This window comes from Gigantopelta aegis, chromosome 12, assembly GCF_016097555.1.
Source record: "Gigantopelta aegis isolate Gae_Host chromosome 12, Gae_host_genome, whole genome shotgun sequence".
NCBI lineage: Eukaryota > Metazoa > Mollusca > Gastropoda > Neomphalida > Peltospiridae > Gigantopelta > Gigantopelta aegis.
Window position 1 is genome coordinate 29,500,535 of NC_054710.1, and position 27,558 is coordinate 29,528,092.

The window sequence follows — 27,558 nt, forward strand, 5'->3', positions numbered from 1 at the left end:
ACGTATTGTATTGCTTGAGCTATAGCAGTACTCTCAGAATGCGTGTTCATTGATATCACTGTTCTCTTAACGATCAATACATCTGTGGGTAAGGCCAATCAAAATAAATTTCTGGTCTCTGGTCAGCGGGGGTGTCGAATTTGACCCTCACGGATCAAACATTTAAAAAAAAAAAAAAAAAAATTCCTGCAGTATGATGTCAATTCTCTCTCTCTCTCTCTCTCCCCCCCCCCCCCCCCCCCCCCCCCCCCCCCCCGGCTTTTCTTGCTATAACATAAAACAGCACTAGGAGCCAAAATGCCATCACATGTGAATTAGGACGTGCATGAGTTCAATTTAAATATGACCCATATTTCGGTATCAAATACACCCACCTTTTCTGTGCAATCCATGCTTTTAAAAAAAATTAAAAAACGAAAGAAAAAAAACGGCATCGCGGCATCAATTCTAGAACTTTAGTCTGACCAGAGACCAATTTTTTTCTCTCTTTTTTTGCCCTAAATTATCTTTAAACAGCACACAATTGGTCAAACTTAACCTTTAGACTACTGGATTAATTTTTACCAAAAACCACGTTGAGTGGGTACAAGCTTGTAATTTTTACTCACATATATTCACTTAAATGTTTTATAAATACATGAAATAAAGTTCATATATGAATCGGTAAGTATTATTTTCGTGGATTTTTGGTTATTTTTATTATTTTTAGATCAGCTAACGGTGATTAAAATTAGGCAAAAAATCGAAAAAGTTGCGTTTACTTACGGGCATTTGTGGCCAGCTGTCCAGTATTTATGTCCATTATTCCCAATAACAGTGGTTTTCTGACCAGAATTATTTTTTAAACCCGAACTACAATTCATATTGCAATATTTGGTCATTTTCGTTGTTGGTAAAACGATCAAATTTATTATCAAATTAGCTGTCGCAATCAGCTATCGATCCTTGAAAATGACCGCAACGTGCCGCCATTGTTGTCAAGCGAAAATACTTGCCGAAAACCACTTTTTGAACTCAAAATTTCAAGGCATTTTCAATTGAAAAAATCTAAACAAAAGCCACCATTTTGAAAAAAAATCTTTTTTCTTTTATTATATTTCCGTTTCCGGTAAGTGTCGTGTGCAAAACGGCGGGAAATATGAATTGGGGAATGCACTGTATACAGTGTACAGTATGTTGACTGACGTGACGTCGGGCGAGATATCTCGCCTGCAGTACTCAGAAGGTTAAGGTTGTGGGGTTTTCAAAAAAAAAGTTTTTTATTAAAAACATTTTTTTTAAATTATGGAGACTGTAGTACCATTCTCAACTCTTGTGACATGTAATAACCTCTTGGTAACCTGGTAACCTGAACGACCAGTCTCGAGTATTTTGATGCCCGTGTTGGCACATCAGTTAACAGTACACTGTGTGGTTGTGTATATATATATATATATACACACACATATATATATATGCTGGTACATTTTCTATATATAGTTGTGTTTGCAGCATGTTGGTCAATTAAGTGGCAAGTAGTAAGTACATGTAATGTGGCAAGAAATATACAAGTGACCCAGATACTAACTAGTATGTTAATGTATTCCTTTGATGTTAGGAGGGCGAGACATAGCCCAGTGGTAAAGCACTCGCTTGATGCACGGTCGGTTTGGGATCGGTCCCCGTCGGTGGGCCCATTGGGTCGGTTTGGGATCGGTCCCCGTCGGTGGGCCCATTGGGTCGGTTTGGGATCGGTCCCCATCGGTGGGCCCATTGGGTCGGTTTGGGATCGGTCCCTGTCGGTGGGCCCATTGGGTTTAGTTCTCATTCTAGCCAGTGCTCCACAACTGGTACATCAAAGGCTGTGGTATGTACTATAAGTCTATGGGATGGTACATATTAAAGATCCCTTGCTGCTAATCGAAAAGAGTATCCTATGAAGTGGCGACAGCAGGTTACCTCCCTCATTATCTTTGTGGTCCTTATATGTCTGACACTATATAAACGAAAATAAAATAAAATAAAATATGTTGAGTGTGTCGTTAAATAAACCATTTCCTTCCTTCCTTGATGTGGGGGTTGGGGGGGGGGGGGCGGTACATATAGGCCAGTGGTAAAGCACTGGCTTTATGTGCAGTTGGTCTGGGATCAGTCCCCGTCAGTGGGCCCATTGGGTTTAATTCTCGTTCCAGCCAGTGCTCCAGGACTGGTATATGAAAGGCCATGGTATGTGCTATCCTGTCTGTGGGATGGTGCACATAAAAGATCCCTCAATACTACTAAAAGAAAAATGTTTCGGGTTTCTTCTTAAGACTAAATATCAAATATGTCTGACATCCACTAACCGATGATTAATAAATCAATGGGCACTAGTGGTGTTCTTAAACAAAACAAACTTCTTTTTTTTTACTTTGATGTTAGGGTATGAAATAAAAAGGAAAATGTTTAGAAATGAAATACTGACATTCATTTTTTTTTTACTGGCTTACTTAAGATCCACAAGGAAGTTATTGCTTTTATCGTATGCGCCGTTTGTCGACTTGTGGCGTATATTTGAAAAGACGTGGATAGAGAATGTTCTGAAGAATGTAGACATGTTGGTATTGAAGACGATTGTTACACAGTGGCCAACGATCATTCTGGTGTCTTTTTCAAGCCCGCCAATGTAAACAAGGGTTCTCAGTAGTGGCCAGTGCGTACCTGTGTCGTTTGTATCACAACACCTATCTCTGGCGTGGTTTACACAGTCTTGTCAGGTGAATCATGGATATGCTTCAGTGAGCGCAGTCTATCTATCAGTAGAACTAGAAGAAGAAAAAAGAAAGAAAGAAAAGAAAAATTATTTGTGACGTGCTGGTTTTTCCTGGAATATGATTATCATGACATTACCGTGATGATGTGTTTGTTGTGCTTGTGCAATACAGAGAGTTATTGTACAGTGAACAAACAACAAGTGTAGGGATCTATAGCTCAGTCGGTGGAGATCAAGGTCGCAGGGCTCGAAATAGGAAGTAAAATACGGCCCGACAGGATTTCTGCCCAAAAATAATTTGAAGGTATGAAGTAAAAACAAAACCGATCAAAACTGCGCATGTTCGTGGTTATGGATTTCAATTTCTTGCTTTTAACTTTTTTTAAAAATCTTTTTTGTTTTGGTGGGGGGAGGTTGACAGAAATGGACTCTGTATTTCATGTACTTTAACATACTTTTACAGCGTTCCTTTTACTATATTCTGAATTGATAAATCAATGTGTTCTAGTGGTGTCGTTAAACAAAACAGATGTTTAAAGTGACATAGCCTAGTTTTTAAAAGGTTATAAAGCCATGTTTTATGAATGAAATCGGACGTCACTTACATTGTATTGTTTAGATTATCCATTTCCATACATTTGAAGTGTTTACGGTCATCGGGTGTTTCCCTGCTTCAATGTCACAGACGCTTATATTTCACTACATATTGTAACTTCATCCAAATGCGTTACAGAGCCCATATTTTCGAAGCTATCTTAGCCTACGAAATTGTAAACTCATCGTAAGCTATGATGTCACTATGGCTTGCGTTGTAGTGACGTCACAACCTACGACGGTTTTACGATTTTGTAGCGCTAAGATGGCTTCGAAAATATGGGCCCAGGTGTGTAAATTAACCATCTTGGTGTCCATTTTCAGTTGGTGGGTGGGTGAAACATAGTCCAGTGGTAAAATGCTCGCTTGAGGCACGGTCGGTTTGGAATCGATGCCTGTCAGTGGGCCCATTGGGCCTTTTCTTGCTTCAGCCAGTGTACCTCAACTGGTACATCAAAAGCCATCTGTTGGATGGTGCATATAAAAGATCCCTTGCTGCTAATCGAAAAGAGTAGCCCATGAAGCGGGTTTCCTACCACAATATCTGTGTGTGATCCTTAACCATATGTCCGATGTCATATACATGTAACTGTAAATAAAATGTGTTGAGTGCGTCGTTAAATAAACCATTTCCTTCCTTCCTTCCATTTTCAGGGGTTGAAACTAGGGTCTGCCACTAAAATTTTAGCTTTTACTGTGCGTGTCCAAATAAACTGTTGTTATGCCTGGCATTACCAAATGTTTGACATCTAATAGCCGATGGTTAAAAATCGATGTGCTCTAGAGGTTTCGTTAAACAAAACAAACTTAATTAACCTTTTCTTTCCTCCAGACCTAGTAGATAGATAAATATGTGGCTTTGATATTACTTTTGATTGAGAATGACTGGCAAAATAATAACCAGAGGATGTCAAGTTTTTTTTATATTTCATTATTTTTTTATTTTTATAACCACATGTAACTGGCCTCATTGAGGAAGTTGTCAAACTTTGATATACATGCACCAGTGAGAATGTTTTCAACAGTGATTGAATGTAATCAGAACATATGAGGTGAGTGCTGTACTTTCTCCAGCTCAATTGAGTTACCAGGAAGTTGTTATAATTGATTTACCTGTACAGGTAGGTGTCGGCCGAGGAAATGTTTGATAATGTAATTAAAACATTACTAGGGCAGGTGAGGTGAGCAGGATTTTAGGGATGGGAGGTGGTTTGAATGTACATGTAGGTATCAGTGTAATTAAAACATTAGGGCAGATGAGGTAGGCATAGTTTTAGTGAGAGGGGGTGTTTTGAATATACAGGCAGGTATCAGTGTAATTAAAACATTAGGGCAGATGAGGTAGGCGTAGGTTTTAGGGAGAGGGGGTGGTTTGAATATACAGGTAGGTATCAGTGTAATTAAAACATTAGGGCAGATGAGGTAGGCATAGGTTTTAGGGAGAGGGGGTGGTTTGAATATACAGGTAGGTATCAGTGTAATTAAAACATTAGGGCAGATGAGGTAGGCATAGTTTTAGTGAGAGGGGGTGTTTTGAATATACAGGCAGGTATCAGTGTAATTAAAACATTAGGGCAGATGAGGTAGGCATAGGTTTTAGGGAGAGGGGGTGGTTTGAATGTACAGGCAGGTATCAGTGTAATTAAAACATTAGGGCAGATGAGGTAGGCATAGGTTTTAGGGAGAGGGGGTGGTTTGAATGTACAGGCAGGTATCAGTGTAATTAAAACATACGGGCAGGTGAGGTAGGCAGGGTTATAGAGATAGGGGTGGTTTGAATGTACAGGTAGGCATCAGTGTAGTTAAAACATAAGGGCAGGTGAGGTAGGCAGGATTTTAGGGAGAGGGGGTGGTTTAAATGTACAGGTAGGTATCAGTGTAATTAAAACATAAGGGCAGGTGAGGTAGGCAGAGTTTTAGCGAGAGGGGGTGGTTTGAATTTTCAGGTATGTATCAGTGTAATTATTAGGGCAGGTGAAATAGGCAGGGTTTTATGGATAGGGGGTGGTTTGGATGTACAGGTAGATGTCTATGTAATTAAAACATTATTAGGGCAGGTGAGGTGGGTAGGGTTTAGGGAGAGGTGGGTTTGAATATATAGGTAGGTGTTGGCCAATAAAATGTATGATAGGTGTAAATAAAACACTATTAGGGCAGGTGAGGTGGGCGGGGCTTGGTGAGAGGGGATTGGGGCGTGTCTGCAGTATTAAACTAGGAAGTTATGTCAGAAGATGTCACTGATATTGAATGGAGCATGCTGTATATAAATTACTGTACAAGCACCTGTCTCTTATTATGTAAGATAAGAAAACCACATCCTACTTGTTGTTTTTTTGTCTTCTTTTTTTTTTTACGTTAGTTTATCATACAGGTACATATATGTGTTTTGTTAGGGTTCTTGCTGTTGGTCACAGGATCGAACCTCCTCGGTGGAACTGTTCTCTGATTGTTTTGGTTTCCCCACCCTTCCAGTACCCCATTACTGGGAAAGTGCATATACATTTCATTTCATTTCAACTTATTTTCGTGCTTATGTCCAATTAAGGTTCAAGCACGCTGTCCTGGGCACACACTTCAGCTATTTGGGCTGTCTGTCGAGGACAGTGGATTAGTTGTTAGTTGTTTAGTGAGAGAGAAGAGGGTGTAGTAGCCATTGAGCCCTTAAGAACTCGCTTTGGGTTGGAGCCGGTACCGGACTACGAACCTTGTACCTACCAGCCTGCAGTCCGATGGCCGGTAGTGCATATATACAAAAAGAAAGAAAGAAATGTTTTATTTAACGACACACTCAACACATTTTATTTACGGTTATATGGCGTCAGACATATGGTTAAGGACCACACAGATTTTTTTAGAGGAAACCCGCTGTCACCACTACATGGGCTACTCTTTCCGATTAACAGCAAGGGATCTTTTATTTGCGCTTCCCACAGGCAGGATAGCACAAACCATGGCCTTTGTTGAACCAGTTATGGATCACTGGTCGGTGCAAGTGGTTTACACCTACCCACTGAGCCTTGCGCAGCACTCACTCAGGGTTTGAAGTCGGTATCTGGATTAAAAATCCCATGCCTCGACTGGGATCCGAACCCAGTACCTACCAGCCTGTAGACCGATGGCCTACCACGACGCCACCGAGGCCGGTTGCATATATACAAGATTCCTTGGTGTTTATGGAAAACTGTCGGAGGTTTGGCATCCAATAGCCCAACATTAATAAGTGTGGTCTAGTGGTGGCATTAAACAAAACAAACTTTTAACTGTATTACTCAAAATGCATGTTAGCAATAACTCAGTGTACAGCAGATCAGGATGTACAAAACAAACTTTTAACTGTATTACTCAAAATGCATGTTAGCAATAACTCAGTGTACAGCAGATCAGGATGTACAAAACAAACTTTTAACTGTATTACTCAAAATGCATGTTAGCAATAACTCAGTGTACAGCAGATCAGGATGTAGCAGTGTTTCTATGGGGCCTGGATCGGTATATTTGTGAAAGCATAGGGCTTTATATATTGTTCCTAAGTTGCGGCAATTTATAAATGATGTGCACGAAATAAGCAAGCCCGGATTAAATAGAGACATGCGGACTATAAAAGGTTTCACCTCAAAACCACCGGGATGTTATGCAGATCCAGATTAAAATAACTCGAAATGCTTTTCTGAATAAAATTATCTACAATTGTTTATCACCTATTAATAATATTAATGTGCTAAAAAGACCTTAGTGTGTTTAAAACAGACAAAACCCATTGATACATTCAAAACACACATGTATGTGCATGCACATGCACACACACATGCACGCACACACACCTACACTGTTATACACACACACACAGGTACACACCCGCTCACCCACATACACCACTACATAGGCGTACACACACATGCACACACACACGCGCGCGCGCACATGATATACCTACTCATGCACACATACGCATGCACACTACTTACATGTATACAAACTTGCACTCAGACACACACACACTCACACACACACACACACACACTCACTTATCTCTTTCTCTTGTCTGCAATCGAGTAGTTTTATTGGAGGTATGCCTAAATTATTACTATGTATATACTGGCGAAACCATAAATATTCTCCCCTGAGATACTTGGTGAAGTACGGTCGGCGCACATTGAAGTCAAAACAAAAAAACAAGAACATTACAACCTGCATACTTGTACGTTCTATGTTTATTAAACGGAGCTGGTGCTAACATGCTTGATTTCTCCGCATGAGTTACCAGGCACTGGCAGAGTAAGTCATCCGTGGTGTTATTTGTCACGTGAAGCCATAACAACTGCTGTGTGTATCTAAATGTAGCAGGAGGGAGCAGCCGACTTAATCTTACAGGTTAGTGCGTCCTCAGATGAACTCAACTCAGGACTGTATCTGCATCATCAGTAGCAGTGTGTAGTCTTCGCCAGTCTTAGCAGCAAGGGATCTTTTATATGCACCATCCCACAGACAGGATAACACATACCACATGACCTTTGTTACACCAGTTGTGGAGCACTGGCTGGAACGAGAAGTAGCCTAATGGCCACCACCGACGGGAGTCGATCGTTGATCGATTGCGAATCAGGCGATCACTGTACGTACCACTGAGCTATGTCCCGTCCCTAAAGTTAAGTGATGCTAGACGAGCAATCAAATTAAAGTTTCAGATGAAATGAAATTTTAAAAAATTATTCGTACATGCTAAAGTGAACTTAGAAGAAATTAATTAAACTCAGGTCTGCATGTCTCTGTTTCACCAGTAGCAGTACAGTCCAGGAATAGAAACTAACACTCGCCTCTTCGCCGCCGCCGCCGCCCCCCGGTGAGTAGAAATCGCTGGTGACAAGTATAGTTTAACTATTATGCTAGTCCAGTGGTAAAGCACCCACTTTATGGGCAACCAGTCTGGGAGCAATCAACATTGGTAGGCCTTTTGGCTATTTCTTGTTCCAACCAGTGCACCATGTTGTTGTCATGGTAAAATTCGAACCCTGCTTTGATTTTTTTTTATTGATTTTTTTAAACCGGTAAACTTTAAGCATAATATGTTTTATTATTATTTCAGCCAGATACTTTAGCTAATAATGACTAAACATTTTATTACACTTATTTGTTTTTGTTATCTCATTGCAGCGAGGTCACTGTATAGTAAAGCCAGATTCTTTAGCTAATAATGATTAAACATTTTATGATACTTATTTGTTTTTGTTTTTCTCATTACAGCGGGATCCTATGTAGCCTTGACCTTGGTGGGGAAGCCACACCCTAGTTTGGGTTCGACACCGTCCATAAAACAAGCGTCTTTCCGGGACACTTCCGGAGGAAGAGTCACTGCTCCACAACCGGTTGATGTAAGTAAAAAAACAAAAAAACCCACAGAAAAAAACAACTCCAAAACCCCATCTATGTTTAATGGCCTACCATAAAGGTATTTCTGTCAGAAAGACATTTTTGGGTATGGTGCTTTGGAATTGACTGCAACCACAGTCATGGGGTGCCTACTCAAGAAAGAAAATGGATTATGTTTAGGGTTAGGGTTAAGAAAATCATACAGTAATGATAAGAGTAATTCATTTTGTCAAAAGGTTAGCTTAAAAAAATTAAATCTGCAAACATTTTGCGTATGGTGCCATACCTGTTTTACCCTCTGGCAGAAACACTGCATGATTATAAGTTTTTAATTTAGTGTGTCATTGTGACCTTCAGGCATCGAAATAAGCATTGTGTCTGGTAACCCATTTACAGGTTACCACAAAATATAGTCTGGTAACCTATAGGTTTCCACAACTATATGAAAGTTAGAATTGAATTCCTGTTACTACTACACTGTCGTTCTGCAATTGCACAAGTGCGCACGAACATCAGTGCAATTTTGTACAAGAAAACAAAACGCGGACATAAATTCATCTAGTGGACGCTGCTTAAACGCGGAGTGACTTGTGCACGAACATCGATGCAATTCCTGACGAGATAATGAAATGCAGAAGTCCTGAATGCATTGCCTGGTTTACGTTCGGAAACGAAACTACCGTAACGTTGAAATTTTTGTCGAGAACGAAACAACTTTTCTAACGTGGTAACCTCCCGGTATCCTGAACGACCGTTCTCGACTTATTTCGATGCCTGACCTTGACATACACGGCCGTTATAATACTGACTAACTGTTTGGATGTCGTAGGTTATTGCCGTGGACCCTTCATTTAAGGATTGTCTGTTATTTCTTTTACATTCATCAGGGTATGAACACAAAAAATCCTCCGGATGATTTGTTTTGGTTCACATATGAATGTAACAGAAATAACAGACAATACTTATAATTATATTTGAAACATACTTAAAAATAATAACATTAAAAGTTCATATTTTATTTTGAATTATGTTTTGGTTCTTAAAAAATAAAGTTCATAAGAAAAACTACCAATATACAGTGACATCATCAGATATGGCATTCTCTGACGTTAGTTTTACTCTTTTTACATTCATTGAGAAATGAACACACTCATCTTTCTATGACTGGACCAATGGGATGACGTTAAATTATAATGAATGTAATTTTTTTTTTTAATGTGGCTTAATCAGATTAAAAAAAAAATTGCTTCCCTTCTGTTTGACGTGACACCATAAATGCACTGCAACTTTGATTCTTTTTGATGGTTACTTTAACAAGTAGTGACTCGAGGCCATGGCCAATTTTATCTTTTAAGAACTAACCTTGGGTATTGTAGATAATTCCTGGAAATACCAATATCCCTCAAATATTCCATCTCAAAACCATTTGACCAACTTGAATGATCGAAGAATGCCTGTCTGCGATGAAGTTCTTACCTTGTATATAGCATATTCCACCTTGTTTTTAAAAGAAAAACAATAAATAAATACAATAACATCCCTCCAGACCACATTTATTAAGAAAATAAACAGTGCTCACCAACTTTAAAAAACAATATATGTGTTTTTATATGTATAGCAGGGCTCGAATTTATTATTTAATGGCAAATTGCTGCGGTGCCCTAGTCATATGCCCCAATGCCCTGAAAATGATTTTGCATGTTACTACTTGGCCATCATACTCGAACATGATCAGTCTGAGTCAACTTGCCATGCACTCTAATTTGCCAAATTTGATGTCTGGTATATAACCCATGTTTTAGTTTAATTTTATTTCTCTCGTCCACATTTTTGGAGAAAAAAATGGAGGATGCTCACCAATTGTATGTGGTTTTATAAGCATAACCTTTGATTTATTTTAAGCTTATTTCAATTATTTTGTTTATTTGTTTGTAGCCGGAAAAAGACCGCGAACTATGGCAGCAGAAAATTCACACCGTACAGGCCATGTTGGAACAGGCCAGGGAAGATACGGAGGTTGGTATACATGTACAGTGTGTGAACGAGCAGCAAAGTCAACTAGACATAGTTGGTTGTCTATAGTCTGTCCCATCCTCATACACAAAGGTGTTTTGTAAATCATTTCAGTTTGTGTGATGTAAGAAGAAAATTAAAAGTGTTTTGGAAATACCAAAAACCCCCACAAAAAAACAACTATTTTTGTGTGCAATTTAGGAAACAATGGGCTCAAAACCAAATAATATGTAGTAAATTTGATAGTATGAGTTACATGGGTAGAAGAGTCACACCGTCACACACACACACACACACACACACACACACACACACACACACACACACACACACACACACACACACACACACACACACACACACACACACACACACACACACACACTCTGAGGACCTAAGATTGAGTTTTTACCCCCTATTCCATCCAGTACCCCACAACTGATACATTAAAGGCCTTGGTATGTGCTGCCCTGTCTGTGGGAAAGTGCACATAAGAGATCCCTTGCTGCTAGTGGGAATATGTAGCAGGTTTCCTCTGAGGACCACTTGTCTAATTAGTAAATGTTTGAAATCCTCCTCTTTGTTTTTCAGGGCGGGACGTAGCCCAGTGGTAGAGCGCTCGCTTGATGTGCGGTCGGTCTAGGATCGATCCCCGTCGGTGGGCCCATTGGGCTATTTCTCGTTCTATCCAGTGCACCACAACTGGTATATCAAAGGCCGTGGTATGTGCTGTCGTGTCTGTAGGATGGTGCATATAAAAGATCCCTTGCTCCTAATTGAAAAGAGTAGCCCATGAAGTGGCGATAGTGGGTTTCCTCTCTGTCTCTCTCTCTCTCTCTATCTGTGTGATCCTTAACCATATGTCCGACGCCATATAACCATAAATAAAATGTGTTGAGTGCGACATTAAATAAAACATTTCTTTCTTTCTTCGCTGTTTCCCATCATTCCCTTGAGACTAGTTCCAAGGAGAGTAATATTTAGCTCTGCTTCGTATGTGAATTTATTTAATATCACCGGCCTCGGTGGCGTCATGGTTAGGCCATCGGTCTACAGGCTGGTAGGTACTGGGTTCGGATCCCAGTCGAGGCATGGGATTTTTAATCCAGATACCGACTCCAAACCCTGAGTGAGTGCTCCGAAAGGCTCAATGGGTAGGTGTAAACCACTTGCACCGACCAGTGATCCATAACTGGTTCAACAAAGGCCATGGTTTGTGCTATCCTGCCTATGGGAAGCGCAAAGAAAAGATCTCTTGCTGCTAATCGGAAAGAGTAGCCCATGTAGTGGCGACAGCTGGTTTCCTCTCAAAATCTGTGTGGTCCTTAACCATATGTCTGACGCCATATAACCGTAAATAAAATGTGTTGAGTGCGTCGTTAAATAAAACATTTCTTTCTTTTTCTTTTTCTTTAATATCATAAGCTACTCTTCATAATCTAAATCAGATCCCAGACCGACTGCACATCAAGTAAACGCTTTACCACTGGGCTACTTCCCCCCCCCCCCAATAAAAAGCGAGGTCTGTCATTAAACAAAACGAGCTATTCTAGATATCTGTAAGTTTTATACCCAGTTATAGATGATTTATAACCCAAGATATTTGTTCTTTTTCAGAAAATGCAAAGGACGTATGTTAAAAACCCCAGTGAAAAATTGCACGCACAGTTGATAGAGAAGGAAAAGACAGTAAAAATTTTAGAAAATCAACTTAGAAGTGCTACTGGCTGTCAGTTTGAACCAACGGTAAATAGTTATATTTTTTTCTCTCTTGAGGTGGAATGTAGCCCACTGAAGGTAAAGCGCTCGCTCACTCGCTGTGCGGTCGGTCTAGGATCGATCACCGTCGGTGGGCCCATTGGGCTATTTCTCATTCCAACCAGTGCACCACGACTGGCATACCAAAGGCCGTGGTATGTGCTATCTTGTCTGTGGGATGGTGCATGTAAAAGATCCCTTGCTACTAATGGGAAAAATGTAGTGGGTTTCCTCTCTATGACTCAAAATGACCATATGTTTGACATCAATAGCCAATAATTAATAAATCAGTGTGCTCTAGTGGTGTCGTTAAACAAAACAAACTTCTTTCTTTCTTTCTCTCTTTTTATCCTACTGTCTCATTTTCTTTCTCCAAGTCTTAATCGTAACTTCTCAAATTGTAAATTGGAATCTTAACATTAGAAACTGAGAAGCAATTCTCAAAGTTGACTTCTTAACTTTTTTGGAAAACTTTGAGACAAATAGCAGATAAGAGCTTATGGTTTATACTATCACTACTGAACCCGAAGAATTCGAGATATATCTGGAAATCTGTCGGAAATAAGCTGGAAAGTAAAAGTTGCTCATGCAACTGATTATCAGAAAGCACACTGTGCCTTTCGAGTGGCATTTATTGCCTGTCGTCTGTCAAAATATCAGTATATTTTAACAGGGCTTCTGAATTATGGTAGCCGCACTCCCATTGCTACTGAGGGGCAGGACGTAAGCCCACTGTGCCTTTCGAGTGGCATTTATTGCCTGTCGTCTGTCAAAATATCAGTGTATTATAACAGGGCTTCTGAATTATGGTAGCCCCACTCCCATTGCTACTGAGGGGCAGGACGTAAGCCCAGTGGTAAAGCGTTCGCTTGATGTACGGTCGGTCTAGCATCGATCCCCGTCGGTGGACTCATTGGGCTATTTCTCATTCCAGCCAGTGCTCCACAACTGATGTAACAAAGTTCGTGGTATGTACTATCCTGTCTATGTGATGGTGCATATAAAAGATCCCTTGCTGCTAATCGAAAAGTGTAGCCCATAAAGTGGCGACAGCGGGTTTCTTCTCAATATGTGTGGTCCTTAACCATATGTCCAAAACCATATAAATGTAAATAAAATGTGTTGAGTGTGTCGTGAATAGAGGATAATAAACGAGTTACCAGTTATTATGATATCAAATTTATGTCCCGAGTGAAATAATGTTCACTTGTTACCATTTGTGACACCCAATAACCGATGTGTATTTTTGTGCTGGGGTGTCGTTAAACATTCATTCATTTATTCATTCATTCATTCATTTATTGTCACAAGCTTTATCGAGTGACAAGTGAAAATTATTTCACGAGGGACATAAATTTGATAATAACCGGTACTGAGTTTGTTATTCTATTTATTACCCCAACTATTTGGTGTTTTAAAAAGCCTTTATTTTCGATATATAGCCTACATCAGCTACACATCCATGTATATAGAAACGACATAAACTACTTTACTGGGTATTGCTTTAACTTTGTATTTTATTTACGGTTCACAGATAATTTTCGAAACCCAAAGTTCTATATATTCTGTAAAAAAAAAAATCTATAATGAAATGCATTAAACTACAAATTTATTACAAGTTTAAGACTGAAAGCAGAAAAACGTAAACGCAAACGCTTTAAACTACGTGACGTCATTGTGTGTGCTTTGCCAAAATATCGTGATGACGTCATATTTACTACAGGCAAGGTGATCGGTTTGTTGGAGTCAAATCGTCCAATACAGGCATCAAAATAAGCATTGTGTCTGGTAACCCATTTACAGGTTACCACAAAATATAGTCTGGTAACCTATAGGTTTCCACAACTATATGAAAGTTAGAATTGAATTCCTGTTACTACTACGCGGTCGTTTTGAAATTGTAACGGTGCGCTCGAACATCGGTACGAGAAACGAAATCTGGAAGTTTTGCCAAAATCCGCGGTTTGCCAAAATTGCTTTGCAATTGCACAAGTGCGCACAAACATCGGTGCAATTTTGTACGAGAAAACAAAACGCGGACATAAATTCATCTAGTGGACGCTGCTTAAACGCGGAGTGACTTGCCCGCGAACATCGATGCAATTCCTGACGAGATAATGAAACGCAGAAGTCCTGAATGCATTGCCTGGTTTACGTTCGGAAACGAAACTACTGTTCGTTGAAATTTTTTTTAGACTTTTCTAACATGTGGTAACCTCCCGGTAACCTGAACGACCGTTCTCGACTTATTTCGATGCCTGCAATAGTAGTGTACGTTAAACCAATGCATGATAATTTCTCAGTGAGAAATTATGATTTTCATTTTCCCTGTTATGAGTGCCTGCAGGGATAATAAAATAAACATTTCCTTCCCATGGCTAGTGATATTCAATATTGGGCTAGCAAATAACTACTATTGCCATGCCTGACGGCTAGTGATTTTTTTTAGTCAAATGTTGCAGTTAAGTCTATTTTGTAAATATGAATATCCTGCACCTCCACCCCCACCCCCAATGTTAATATTTTTAAGCTATATATCTCTCTCTTTAGGTAACATATAGATGATTTTTACTATTATTAGTAAAATTGTATTAACTTAAAGTAAAGTAGGGCTAGTGAACAAAACAAACATTCCTTTCCTTTCCCTCTCTCTCCGTCGACCTAGTATCGACAAAACACCAAATAGCTCTAGTTTAAAATGTGCTGAGGTGTCGTTAAACAAACATTCCTTTCTTCGGCTGGTTTTGATGTTAATGTGCGTGATTTTATTGCAGACACCCGGTCAGTCACTGAGACCCGACTCCATCATCTCGGACTTTGACCCCATGGAACACCCGACCTCGCCTTCCTGGGTACGTCGCTGTCGCTGTTGTCGTACTAGTCGCTTATCTGTGTACGGGCGCATGGTCCACCTCACGCAGACTGAACGCCGCTTTTGTATTGTATTTCACATCTTAGTGTTTTATATCTTAGTGTTTCATATCATAGTTTTTACATGTCTTAGTGTGGATTTTAATTTAATTTTTAATTTCTTTTTTTTCTTTTTATGTTTTTTATTTTTTATTTTTATATCTTAGGAATTTTATGTTTTACATATTTAGTACATGGTAGTTAGTACCAGGCCTGGTACTTATAAAACTTTTATAGAGTCTAGACTCGAGCCACTAATGTCATGACAACGCCATACAAATTGTATTCGTGTGATATCATTAAAGATTGAGTCTGGACTCTTGAAAGTTTTATAAGCACGGACCCTGGGCCCTGTTTTACGAAGTGATCGTAGTGCTAACATAACCTTAAGTGCATGTCTACTTACGTACTTAAGGTGATCTTAGCGCTGAGATCGCTACGTAAAATGGGGCCTTGGTGTTTAGTGTATGTAGTAGTGCATTTGCTTATTCAGCCTGTTAACGTATCCCCATTTTTCCTGGGTCAGTGTAGAATCGAGGCTTAAACTTGGCCAAGGAGATTAAAATGAAGTAAAGTGCTTCTACGCCGCCCCCCACCCCGAACTCCAAATTATGGGTGGATCAGTTGATATAAGTAAAAAAAAGAGGTGGGGTGGGGGAGATAACTTTTCTGTGATCATTCCTTCTGAGATATCACATGGTAGTGGGTTTTTCCTCCACTGTAACTTACAGTTTATTTACATTAGTTGCTTCTACTTCGGTTTGCTTTTGGTGTGAAATATAATTCTTGGGATTTGGTGAACAGTTGTAACATTTTCAACATGCAGTCACACTATTTGGTTTATGGTTCTTTATGGACAGCTTAGGGTTTTTTTTATCTCCCAAATTCAATTTGCCAACAATGGCAGTCTTTGGGAATGTAGCATAATTTACAGAAAAGTGAGGAAAGAGTTAACTTTCTTTGTCAAGTTAAGAATTGTGTTGCATACAGTACACAAATCAACAATAAAGTCTTCTAGGCATAGGTGGTTGGTTAGATGGTTTCCAGGTTGTTTCTCCGATTGCCTTTGTGGATGATGTTAGCTCGAGTGATCTAGCCGTGCCCTGTTGGGGCTAATGTGCGCTTAGTGTCAAAAATCGGATTTGGATCTAGCTCAGTTGGTAGAGCACTCACAGTGTTTGACATCCAATAGCCAGTGATTAATTAATCCATGTGCTCTAGTGATGTTGTTAAACAAAACAAACTTTGGTGTGTTGAGATGGTGATGACCAACTTTAACAAACCAACTTTAGTTTACTGGTTGATTTTATTGTTGTGTACTGTACTGTAGCCATGTTTTTGGATGGGGGATTGGTACAGAATATTGCAGTGTTGCAACCAGGGGGATGAAAGTCGGTGACCTAACAACATATCACATATCTTTAGATTCACTAAAGTTAGCTTTTAACATGATTAGTCATTATATCAATTTGTATATTCTAATTAATGTAAACAAAAACATACACTGTATATTCATAACTAACATCATAGGTTTTGTGGGCAATTTTTTTTTTTTTTTTTTTTTTTTTTTTTTTAAACAATTATTTATATTAATATTTTTGGTTTTTATGTGTGTTTGATTTTAAAAAAGAAATCTGACATATCTGTTGAACAAAGTGCCCTTGGAAGACACTAATGCCTATCTTATATGCCAGCGACAAAGGGAAACAACTGGACCAAAACGTGGCATGTTTACTTATTAATTTTATTTTTTATTATCCACCTAAGGTAGAATCACACCTTCCTGGTCACTTGATACCGCTTAGATATGTAGCAGGTTTCATCTCTAAGACTATATGTCAGAATGACCAAATGTTTGATATCCAATAGCTGATGATTAAAAAATCAATGTGCTCTAGTGGTGTTGTTACATAAAACAAACTTGACTTGTTTTTGATGTATGATGGATTATAGGATCCATTCTCCTTTATTGACAGACCAGAGCTCCCTAATTAGCATTAGTGGGTTTCTTATCTAATTATGTGGACCTAGTGAAGCCCTTGCTGTACATGTATGTTTGACACCTGAGTTCAGGAGGGCAAATCATTGCAGTGGCTCTCTAGACTGGTTTTTGCACCTAATGATAGATAAACCATGATGTCATAGAAGACGATGATGGTATCAGTTTAATTGTTTGCGAGCGCTCGGCCTCCTGAACAAGCCATGTATTTTTTGCATGCTGGGGTGTCGTTAAACAAACATGCAGTCATTGATTCCTTTCTGATACCGAGGACAAAGTTAGGAGTAAGTAGGTTTCAAGGTCTGTGAAAAACTCGGTGGCAACACATTTGACTGAGGTATGACGGGTTTTCAGAGTCGATCGACTTTGATGAAGTCTAGTATTTTTGTCCCGTTCCAACCGGTGTCTCACGACTGATACATGGAAGGGAATGGCATGCAGGCTTCAACTTGAGCCAGATTTCGTGCTTACTCGAATCCCAGAATTGTGAGCCGGAAGTGTAACATTATGAGATGAGATTCCAAATGGCCTGTTTCAGAAGGTGTGTTGTTAAAACAGAAACATTCCTTTCCCTATCCATTTAACGGATGTTGTTGTTTGTTGTTGTTTTCTCTACCAGTACCAGCAGACGGAGGGCATGCGGCGACACATAAAGCAGGCGTCTGTGCCTGTGGCCCTGTATAAAACGGGCGAGTCGAGAGAGACTCGGTCCAGCCAGGTGTCGCGGTCGAAATCGGACGTCACGACGCGGCGTCAGGCCGCGTTCTCGATGCACCATCACGTTAGCTACAGTAGCCAGGGCAGAGAGTTCAGACAAGAGGTATCCAGTGTTCAAATCAATATTCGTCATCGTCGTTGTCGTTGCTCACATTAATTTCGAAATTAAAAAAAAAATTATATATTAATTTTTATTTTTTTATTTTTAAAGTCATAGATATGTATCTGTCAAACAAAAAAAAAAATGTTGGAAAAACATGTAAGAAAAAAAATATGTTAAATAATTTTATAGCCATTGGAAAAATAATTAATAAAAGAAATGAAAAAAAAAAATATTTAAAACCGTAAACAGGATTTAAGCTGTTTGAGGGGTGGGGGAGAGGCAAGAGAAAAAAAAAGATAATATATTTAAAAGTGTAAACAGGGTTTAAGTTTTTGTTTCCCCAATCGGCAAATACTAATTAAGAGTTAAATTTGGCGAATATATTTCATTATTGATTTTCCCCAAAAAATAATTTCATAAATATCATCGTAACACCGTTTTCAGTCTTCGCTAAGGAAAAGCGAGCAATCACTCAAACTCGCCTTCACACTTACCTGGAAAGTTTATGAGAGCGGCACATTGGTCACCTCGCAATACAATTTTAAATACATTTTATTTGAGTGTCTATATGATTGTACACCTAGCACCATTTCAGAAGAGTGATTTTCAGCTTGCCTTTAATCTTGCTTATGGCGAAGACTGATTTTGGTTGTTTGGTTAAATAAAACATAAACTTAGCTACAGATTTTCTGGGCAAATTTTCCAAATTGCCAATAATTGTTTGGTCTAGCTTAAATCTTGCGTAAAAATATATTTGTAAAAAGAACTTGTGAAAAAAAAACCCACACACAAAATATTTTCGTATTCGGTTTTGTTTGATGTAGTTCATAATATTGTGACTAACTATTTGGAATAACTGTTTGAAATGAGGCTTGCTTATTAATCTGTAGAGCTGATTGGGTCTTTAAGTTTCAGAACACTGCATAGTACAGCCCTTGAAAACAACCATGGCAACCAACAGTTGCATAGCAAAAGCAGGGCTCGAAATAGCGACCTACGCAAAGCAAAGATCAGTCCATTTTTTATAGGCCTACCTAGCAGTTGAAATTGAAATTAACCTACTGAAACTCCCCAAACACCGCAGGCCATTTTTGAAGGGACAGATGCACATAGACTGATTTCCTCTGTTATTTAGGGGATGGGACGTAGCTCAGTGGTACAGCGCTCGCCTGATGTGCGATCGATCTAGGATCGATTCCCGTTTGTGGGCCAATTGGGTTAGTGCTCGTTCCAGCCAGCGCTCCACAACTGGTTTAACAAAGGCCGTGGTATGTACTATCCTGTCTGTGGGGATGGTGCATATAAAAGATCCCCTGCTGCTAATCGAAAAGAGTAGCCCATGAAATGGTGACAGCAGGTTTCCTCTCTCAATATCTGTGTGGCCCTTAACCATATGTCTGACGCCATATAACTGTAAATAAAATGTGTTGAGTGCATAGTCAAATAAAATTGTCCTTCCTTTCTTTTTTTTCTGTTATTTAGCTCATAATTCGGTTATATTTTAATTCCATAATACTCTAAATTTATATCCCAAACCCTTCCCTCGACCGTGCTGTCTATTTCCAGAATCTTTTATTCTTAGCATGACATATTTTTTTTGACTTGTTATTTAAAAAAATTAAATAATAATAACAGCAGGCCATATGTTGCTTCATATTTCGAGCCCTGAAAAGCTGTTATCAAATTTATATCCCAATCCCTTCCCTCAACCGTGCTGTCTACTTCCAGAAATTTGTATTCTTAGTTGGACATATTTCTTTTAACCTGTTATTTAATTTTTTTTTTAATAATAACAGCAGGCCATATCATATGTTGCTTCATATTTCGAACCCTGAAAAGCTGTTGCCAAATTGATTTCCAACAACATTTAATTTAATAGAACTATTCTTAGATATCATTATTATGATTACAAAATTGCTGCCACAAAATGGGCTGAATTTCAAGGGCTTGTAGTATGTATCTAGATAACTATATATATATATATATATACATATTTAACACCTGTCTTTGTATTTATTCATGTGAGAACAGCTTCTGCATTATAAAACTCAAACCAGCTTTCTTCCGTTTCTGGAACCAATCACTTCTGAATTTCCTTTTTAACACTTTACGTTGGGTTGCTTGCGGTTTTAACAGTATCACTCCTTGTTCATGCATCACTTATATACTTTCATATTAACACCATTTTTCACCCCTTCGTTTTCCCTTTTAACTTAAATGAAAAAGGAAGATTATTAATTTTTATTCTTTTTTTATTGAAAATTCTTTGTGACTTGTATTAACAGGCAGCTGGCAGCATTATAAAGAAAATTAAGCGGGTAAAATATTCACTGTTACCATGGTTACTGCATTCTGGTTTTGGTATTAATCGTTTTAATTTATCTGCATGAGCAACCGTTGAACAGGAAGTCTCGTTCAATGACCCCCACCACTTGGAGACGGCACTGAGTTTAAGGGACATCACTCTGTTCTGTTTTGTCAAAGGGAAAGCATTCTGTAGATGGGTTTTGGTTTAGCAGTAGTATACATTTTGATTTATTTATTTATTATTTTTTATGCAAGTAAGGATTTCCCATATTAGCACTGGAAAAAACATTCATGGTTTATGTATATAAGGGGAAAGAACTCTAGAGGGGCTTTGTTTTAGCAGTGTATGATTACATGGGGTCGTGGTGCAGGGTGGGTGGGGGGGGGGGGAGATTTACCTTCCACAGCACATGTAAATAATTTAAAATAGCTTCTGGTTTAGCTTTTGAAATTTGTTGGTTTGTTGCAACTCAATCAAGCATTTTAATGGTAAATAAGTCAATGTAAGTGGGCAGTTTTCATCTATTCAAATTACCTCTCTTTTTTTTTTTTCTCTTTTTTTTGTGTGGGTGGGGTGGTGTGGATTTTGTTTTGTTGAATTAGGTCATTGTAGGTGAGTAAAGGTGTGAGCACACTGTTGAGTAAACAATATTTCAGGTTCAGTTTGAGCAAGGGGAAGTCATTTTGCAGAGCTACATCGAAGAACATTGATGTTTGAATGAATAATCCAATGGACAGTTTTGCTCAACTTTTAAAATTATGATATAGATATTTCCTCAAATGTCTTTATTTTTTGCAGCTGACCCCCACCAACCTCCCCTCACTTTGTACACCTGTGTTACTGCATGTACTTTGAATAGTTTAGTTTAGAGTTTTATGTTTGAATGAAAACCTTATTTTTGTTTCTATCTATTCTGTGTTTTCGTAATTATTTTTATCATGGATAGCTTGAGTTTGGGAAAATGTAAGGAAATAAAATAAAATGTATATCTTTATTATATTACTACAAAGATGCACCAAATCTGAAAAATCATGTAATTTGTGCAGTAAATTTAACTAAGGCATGTTATGGCCATAATTGTGGCTATTCCACAAGAATTTTACCAAAAAGAAAAAGAAAAGAACAAAAAGGACACAAAACGTAATCTCCCATTAATTATAATCTGTCTTCCACTTCCTGCATCCATCATTGAATGTGGTACTTTATTGTTCCTTTGTACACCTAAACTATTAGTATTGCCAGTATTTTTCTGTTATATTACAGAATTCTTACTGTATACTGTGACCCAAACTAAAAATATCCATGATTACTTGTTTACGCAAACACACAAATGGACTATGGACGGTTTGACATAGATCTGCACCCAGTTACAGGAGCATGCAGCAGAGATTGTAGTTTATGTTGAAGCAGACTGGTTTTAATAAAATAATTCAGGTTTTCAACAAAAAAAGTATTATCAGATGTGTATATAAGAAATACTATTTTTTTCTCTTTTTTTTGGCCAGGCATAACCTATTTATAGACAACAAATTACCTCCCTCCAACTCTCTCTCCTTGTCTGTCTCTCTCCCTGTCTCCCTGTATCTCCCTGTATTTTTTTCTCTCTCTCTCTCTCTCTCTCTCTCTCTCTCTCTCTCTCTCTCTCTCTCTCTCTCTCTCTCTCTCTCTCTCTCTCTCTCTCTCTCTCTCTCTCTCTCTCTCTCTCTCTCTCTCTCTCTCTCTCTCTCTCTCTCTCCCTCCCTCCCTCCCTCCCTCCCTCCCTCTGTCCCTCTCTCCTTCCCCACCCCCTGACGAAGTATGTTAGATATCAAATAGCCAGTTTAAAGTGTGCTGAGATGTTGGTGAACAAATATTCCTTTCCTTTATCAAATTAAAATAAACCAGTTTGCAGAATGGATCAACTTTGCATGAATTTGCATATATTTAGAATGAATATGTTTTTTTCTTATTATAGAGCATGTACTTTTGTTTTCTGGCCTATGTGTATGGTTTTTACAAATATATAGAATGTGTCAAACATTGTTATTGCAGGTACAGTAATATTATGGTTTTAACTGAAAAAAAGAAGTTAAATTTATTGAATGTTACAATAAAAAAAAAATTAAAATTAAAACATATTAAAAAGAAATATATATATTACAATCACATAGAAAATAATTATTGCTTTAGAAAAATGACATTTTGTTTGGACATCATTGAAAATTATGAAATAAAATATTAATAAAAGAAAAAAGAAAACAGCCAGTTATTTTTGTTTTTCATTCAGAAAGGTGCATCAGACAAAGATACATTAAAAATTTGTTTTATATCTTAACGTATTTTCACTTAAAATCCATATTTTGTAAAAGGTACAATTTTCTGATCACAAGATTTTCTTCAAACATATTCAGGTGCATTAGTAACGTGCAAACAAAAAAAATTCAATAGCAATTTTGCATTGCAATTTTTCCAGCATTCTTAACACAGAAACGTCATGTACCCAGTTACGGTTATTGTAAGGAGATGCAAATGACGTCATGGAATATTGACGTCATTCAAATTAAAAATTAGCTATATTATTACAATTCTTCGCCACATTAAAATAAAAACTGGTCTATTAACCTTGGCCCTTGTCAGATTTCTATAACATGCAGACAACGCTATTTACAGGTCGGTATTTTTTTTTTTTTTTCATAATTCTGGACAAAATATTAATTTGATATTTTAAAAGATGAAAGAAATAAAAGTACCTTTTGTCAAATATATCATATTGAAAAATTACCATTGGATATGTTTTATTTGTTGTGTATGAAACCAAAACGAGGGTGCGAAAAGTGACTGTCATCGACCTTAGTTGTCTCATGTTAAAATTATGTTCATTTGTCTGCAGACCTTGGGGCACTGGTTACACCATTAAGATTATGTTGATATTTGTCTGCAGGCCGTTTCATTACCGACGACAGTGTCCGATGCGGGAAGCATGTCAGACAGTCCGACCACAAGTCCTAGCGTGTCGCCCACCCCGACACACCCTAACAACATGAGAGATATCGACGAGGGGAGCAGCAAGGTCGATTCTGGCATTGAAGTACGTACATTTCATATATTATTCACATATATGGGAAATATAACCAGTGTAACACATGTGTGTCATAATGATTTCATGTGCACAAAGAATGACGTGATTTTGGAAAACGATGTCATAACTTAATGCGGCATGAGGGATATTGATGAGGGAAGCAGCAAGGTCGATTCTGGCATTGAAGTATGTACATTTTGTATACTATCCACATAGTTCAATATATACAGGGAAATATAACCAGTATGACACACATGTGTCACTGTCATAACGATTTCACGTGCACAATGAATGGCATAATTTTGGCAAACGACGTCATAACTTAATGCGGCATGAGGGATATCAATGAGGGGAGCAGCAAGGTCGATTCTGTGATTGAAGTACATACATTTCATATATTATCCACATAGTTGAAGATATACAGGGAAATATAACCAGTATGACACGTGTGTCATAATGATTTCACGTGTACAACGAATGACGTGATTTTGGAAAACGAAGTCATAACATAATGCGGCTTCCCCAGTCTTAGCTCTGTTTTACAATGACATCGTTTCGTCATCTCCTTCTGGTTACGTTTGAAACATTTTGACATGATCCTTGATACTCATAAAAATAATATAATTATGGATAATTTGGAATATAAAGAAATTATTACACTCACATGAGAATCGTACTGACACTAGCTTCATAAAATCGGTTCACACACGATTTGCTCTCGCTCAGGCAATACAAGAATCCTGACACTCTTTACGTAAAATCAGTATGACACCCTAGCTCGTATAATAATCTCTATATTTCACAGAGGCAGTACTAATAATTTTGTTGAACTTTATTATTATTATTAAAAAATGTTAATAGCCATGGTATGCACAATCTTGTTTGTGGGAAATTAAATACAAAAGATCCCTTGCTTATTTTTTTGGTAGCGGAATGTGTAACAGCAGTCGGTTTCTTCTCTCTCTCTCTCTCTCTCTCTCTCTCTCTCTCTCTCCTCTCTCTCTCTCTCTCTCTCTCTCTCTCTCTCTCTCTCTCTCTCTGTGTGTGTGTCTCTGTCTCTGTCTCATTTTAGAATTGCCTATATGTAAATAGAAAATAATGGAAAAATGTTTTCATTTTCAGGATGGTGTGACGTCAGTGCCACAACAGATTATCAGTATGGAAGATGAGGACTTCAATTCGGAGGAGGAACAGGTACGTAATGCTTACCTGTCAATCAAGGTCATTCGCAGTTCTCTGTCACATGTTAAACTCGACAGATACTGTTATTATCAGTCGTCGTCTTCTTTTCGTTCCTTCTCGTAGTTCTGTGATCATCATTTGAAGGTTGTTGCGTAAGCCCCCTACTTCTATTTAAAGAAAACATTTCTTTCTTTCTTTTATTTATTTATTTATTTATTTATTCTGTGTATGTGTTGATTGTCTTTATTTATTTTGTATTTGTTTAGTTTATTTGTGTTCTTGTTTATTTTGGACTGGCCTCGGTGGCATCGTGGCAGGCCATCGGTATACAGGCTGGTAGGTACTGGGTTCGGATCCCAGTCGAGGCATGGGTTTTTTAATCCAGATACCGACTCCAAACCCTGAGTGAATGCTCCGCAAGGCTCAATGGGTAGGTGTAAACCACTTGCACCGACCAGTGATCCATAACTGGTTCAACAAAGGCCATGGTTTGTGCTATCCTGCCTGTGGGAAGCGCAAATTAAAGATCCCTTGCTGCTAATCGGAAGAGTAGTCCATGTAGTGGCGACAGCGGGTTTCCTCTTAGAATCTGTGTGGTCCTTAAGCATATGTCTGACGCCATATAACCGTAAATAAAATGTGTTGAGTGCGTCGTTAAATCAAACATTTCTTTCTTTTTTCTTTTTTTGTTTATTTTGGTTAATTTTGTGTTTGTGTTTGTTTGTTTTTATTTGCGTTTGTGTTTATTTTAGGTTTAATTTTGTATTTATTTGTGTTTATTTACTTTCTAGCTGGAAGGGAAACTATGGACAACACGTGTATTTATTTGTGTTTATTTACTTTCTAGTTGGAAGGGAAACTATGGACAACACGTCCCGTTTCCCCACTGCTCAGCAAACTACAAACCCTCGAGGTTATCTCCCTTTTCTAGCTCTTTCCCAATCTCAAGCTTTTTATCTGTTTAATTTCTGTTATTTTGTGTACCAGTAATGGGATGTGGAAATAGAGAAACACTGGGGTTTTTAAGCAGTACTAGTTATTTTTTTAATGTCTTGAATTAAAAAAAAAATTCACTAAAGAAAAATAACCTCTTTTGGGTTATTTTTATGTGGTTTATTTGATTTTTTTGTAGTTGATTTTTAGAGAAATCATGTTTGTTAAAATTTTGCAGTATGTGATGATATGGCTTTTCTATCATATTAAACAAGAAAACCCCAACATAATACATGTAATAATAAAATTGTGCTAGTTTAATTGTTTAAAATGGAGCTAATTTTAAGGCAGATTTAGTGTAAGAAATACAGTGACAAAAGATATCTTAAAAATACTTCTTTTTTTTTCTTTAAAAAAAAACTAAAAAAAAAAAAATTACTAAAAATATACATTGATAAATTGATGGGAACAAAATTGACTTAACAGATCTAAGTATATTGTAAATGTAAGTCATTGCTTATTGGTCACTATAATAATTAGCAAAACAAAATTTATTGTTGAAGTCTTATGAAGAATAAAACTTGTACAGTACATACACAAAACAGCAGAGTAATTTCTTCTCAGTATATAGAAGCTTATAATAATATATTCCAAAAGACTTTAACATCCATAAAGTTTGGTCTGTTGTTTGTAGAATAGTTTCTGTCATCTGTAGAACTTCGTAGACTGAAGAAAACCCCAATCTGACAGGCAGTACATATATAACAGTTCACAGTTATTACACATTTAATAGTTCATGGTTTCAGTACACTTATTAATAGTTCAAGGTCATCGTATTTAGTTCAAAGTCATGGTACAAATCTAATAGTTCGGTAGATGAAGGTCATGGAACTTAGTTCAAGGTCAAAGTATATATTTAATAGTTAATAGATGGAGGTCACAGTATTTAATAGTTCAAGGTCATACTACTTTTAATATTTCCAGGTCACAGTACATCCATTTAATAGTTTCAAAATCAAAGTACATTTATTTAGTAGTTCATGGTCAAAATGCATTTATTTAATAGTTCTAGGTCAGAGTAGATTTATTTAATATTCCAAGTCATAGTACAGTACATTTATTTAATAGTTCATGGTCAAAATAAATTTATTTAATAGATCAAGGTCACAGTGCATTTATTCAATAGTTCAAGGTTACAGTGCACTTATTTAATAGATCAAGGTCACAGTGCATTTATTCAATAGTTCAAGGTTACAGTGCACTTATTTAATAGTTCAAGGTCACAGTGCATTTATTTAATAGTTCCAGGCCATATAGTACCATATTTACATTTAATAGTTCAAGATGACACTATATTTAATAGTTCAGGATCACAATACATTTATTGAATTCTAGTTCACAGTATATATTTAATCATGGTACATTTATTTAATAGTTTAAAAAAAAAGAAATTCATCAATATATTCAACAACACCAATTAATGGGATTTTCTTTGCCACTTTTATTAAAACAGTTTTATTAAAATTCTCTTTTATAAATTGCAGACCAGACTTTAAGATTGCATGACAATTAAGAAATACACATGTATTGTATATATGGGTGTGGGTTTTTCATGGAAATTGCAAATAACAGTCAATTAAAGTATTTATCTGCTTGTTTCAATCGATCACATTGGTTTGGGGAGTGCTCATTACGTATCTTGATAATTTTCATTGGTCAGCCGTACGCACAATTTTGGTTAGCTACTGCTAGTAGGAGCACTCTATAACAACACTACTTCGTACCACACCATCTCAAGTGAAAACAAACTCCCAGACCTTTCATTCATGCATAGTTATTTTCGAGCATATACCCAGTTACGATTCCAGGATGCTGTCCTGGGTAC

General features: G+C 37.6%; 1 protein-coding gene across 15 annotated transcripts in view; it reads left to right on the plus strand.

Annotated features, from left to right (window-relative positions):
• Positions 1-27,558, plus strand: part of LOC121386174 (rho guanine nucleotide exchange factor 11-like) — a 178,999-nt gene that overhangs the window by 96,655 nt on the left and 54,786 nt on the right. For 10 of the 15 annotated variants that reach the window (XM_041516978.1, XM_041516973.1, XM_041516976.1 and 7 more), the window contains 9 exons: positions 8,567-8,694; positions 10,628-10,708; positions 12,323-12,451; positions 15,238-15,315; positions 17,992-18,192; positions 20,478-20,510; positions 23,421-23,567; positions 24,681-24,752; positions 25,588-25,653. In XM_041516978.1, coding sequence (XP_041372912.1) covers positions 8,567-8,694; positions 10,628-10,708; positions 12,323-12,451; positions 15,238-15,315; positions 17,992-18,192; positions 20,478-20,510; positions 23,421-23,567; positions 24,681-24,752; positions 25,588-25,653 — 935 coding nt within the window. Of the gene's footprint in view, positions 1-2,869; positions 3,036-7,698; positions 7,938-8,566; positions 8,695-10,627; positions 10,709-12,322; positions 12,452-15,237; positions 15,316-17,991; positions 18,193-20,477; positions 20,511-23,420; positions 23,568-24,680; positions 24,753-25,587; positions 25,654-27,558 lie in introns of those variants that run through there. The other 5 variants (XM_041516984.1, XM_041516981.1, XM_041516977.1 and 2 more) reach the window with 5 other exon arrangements.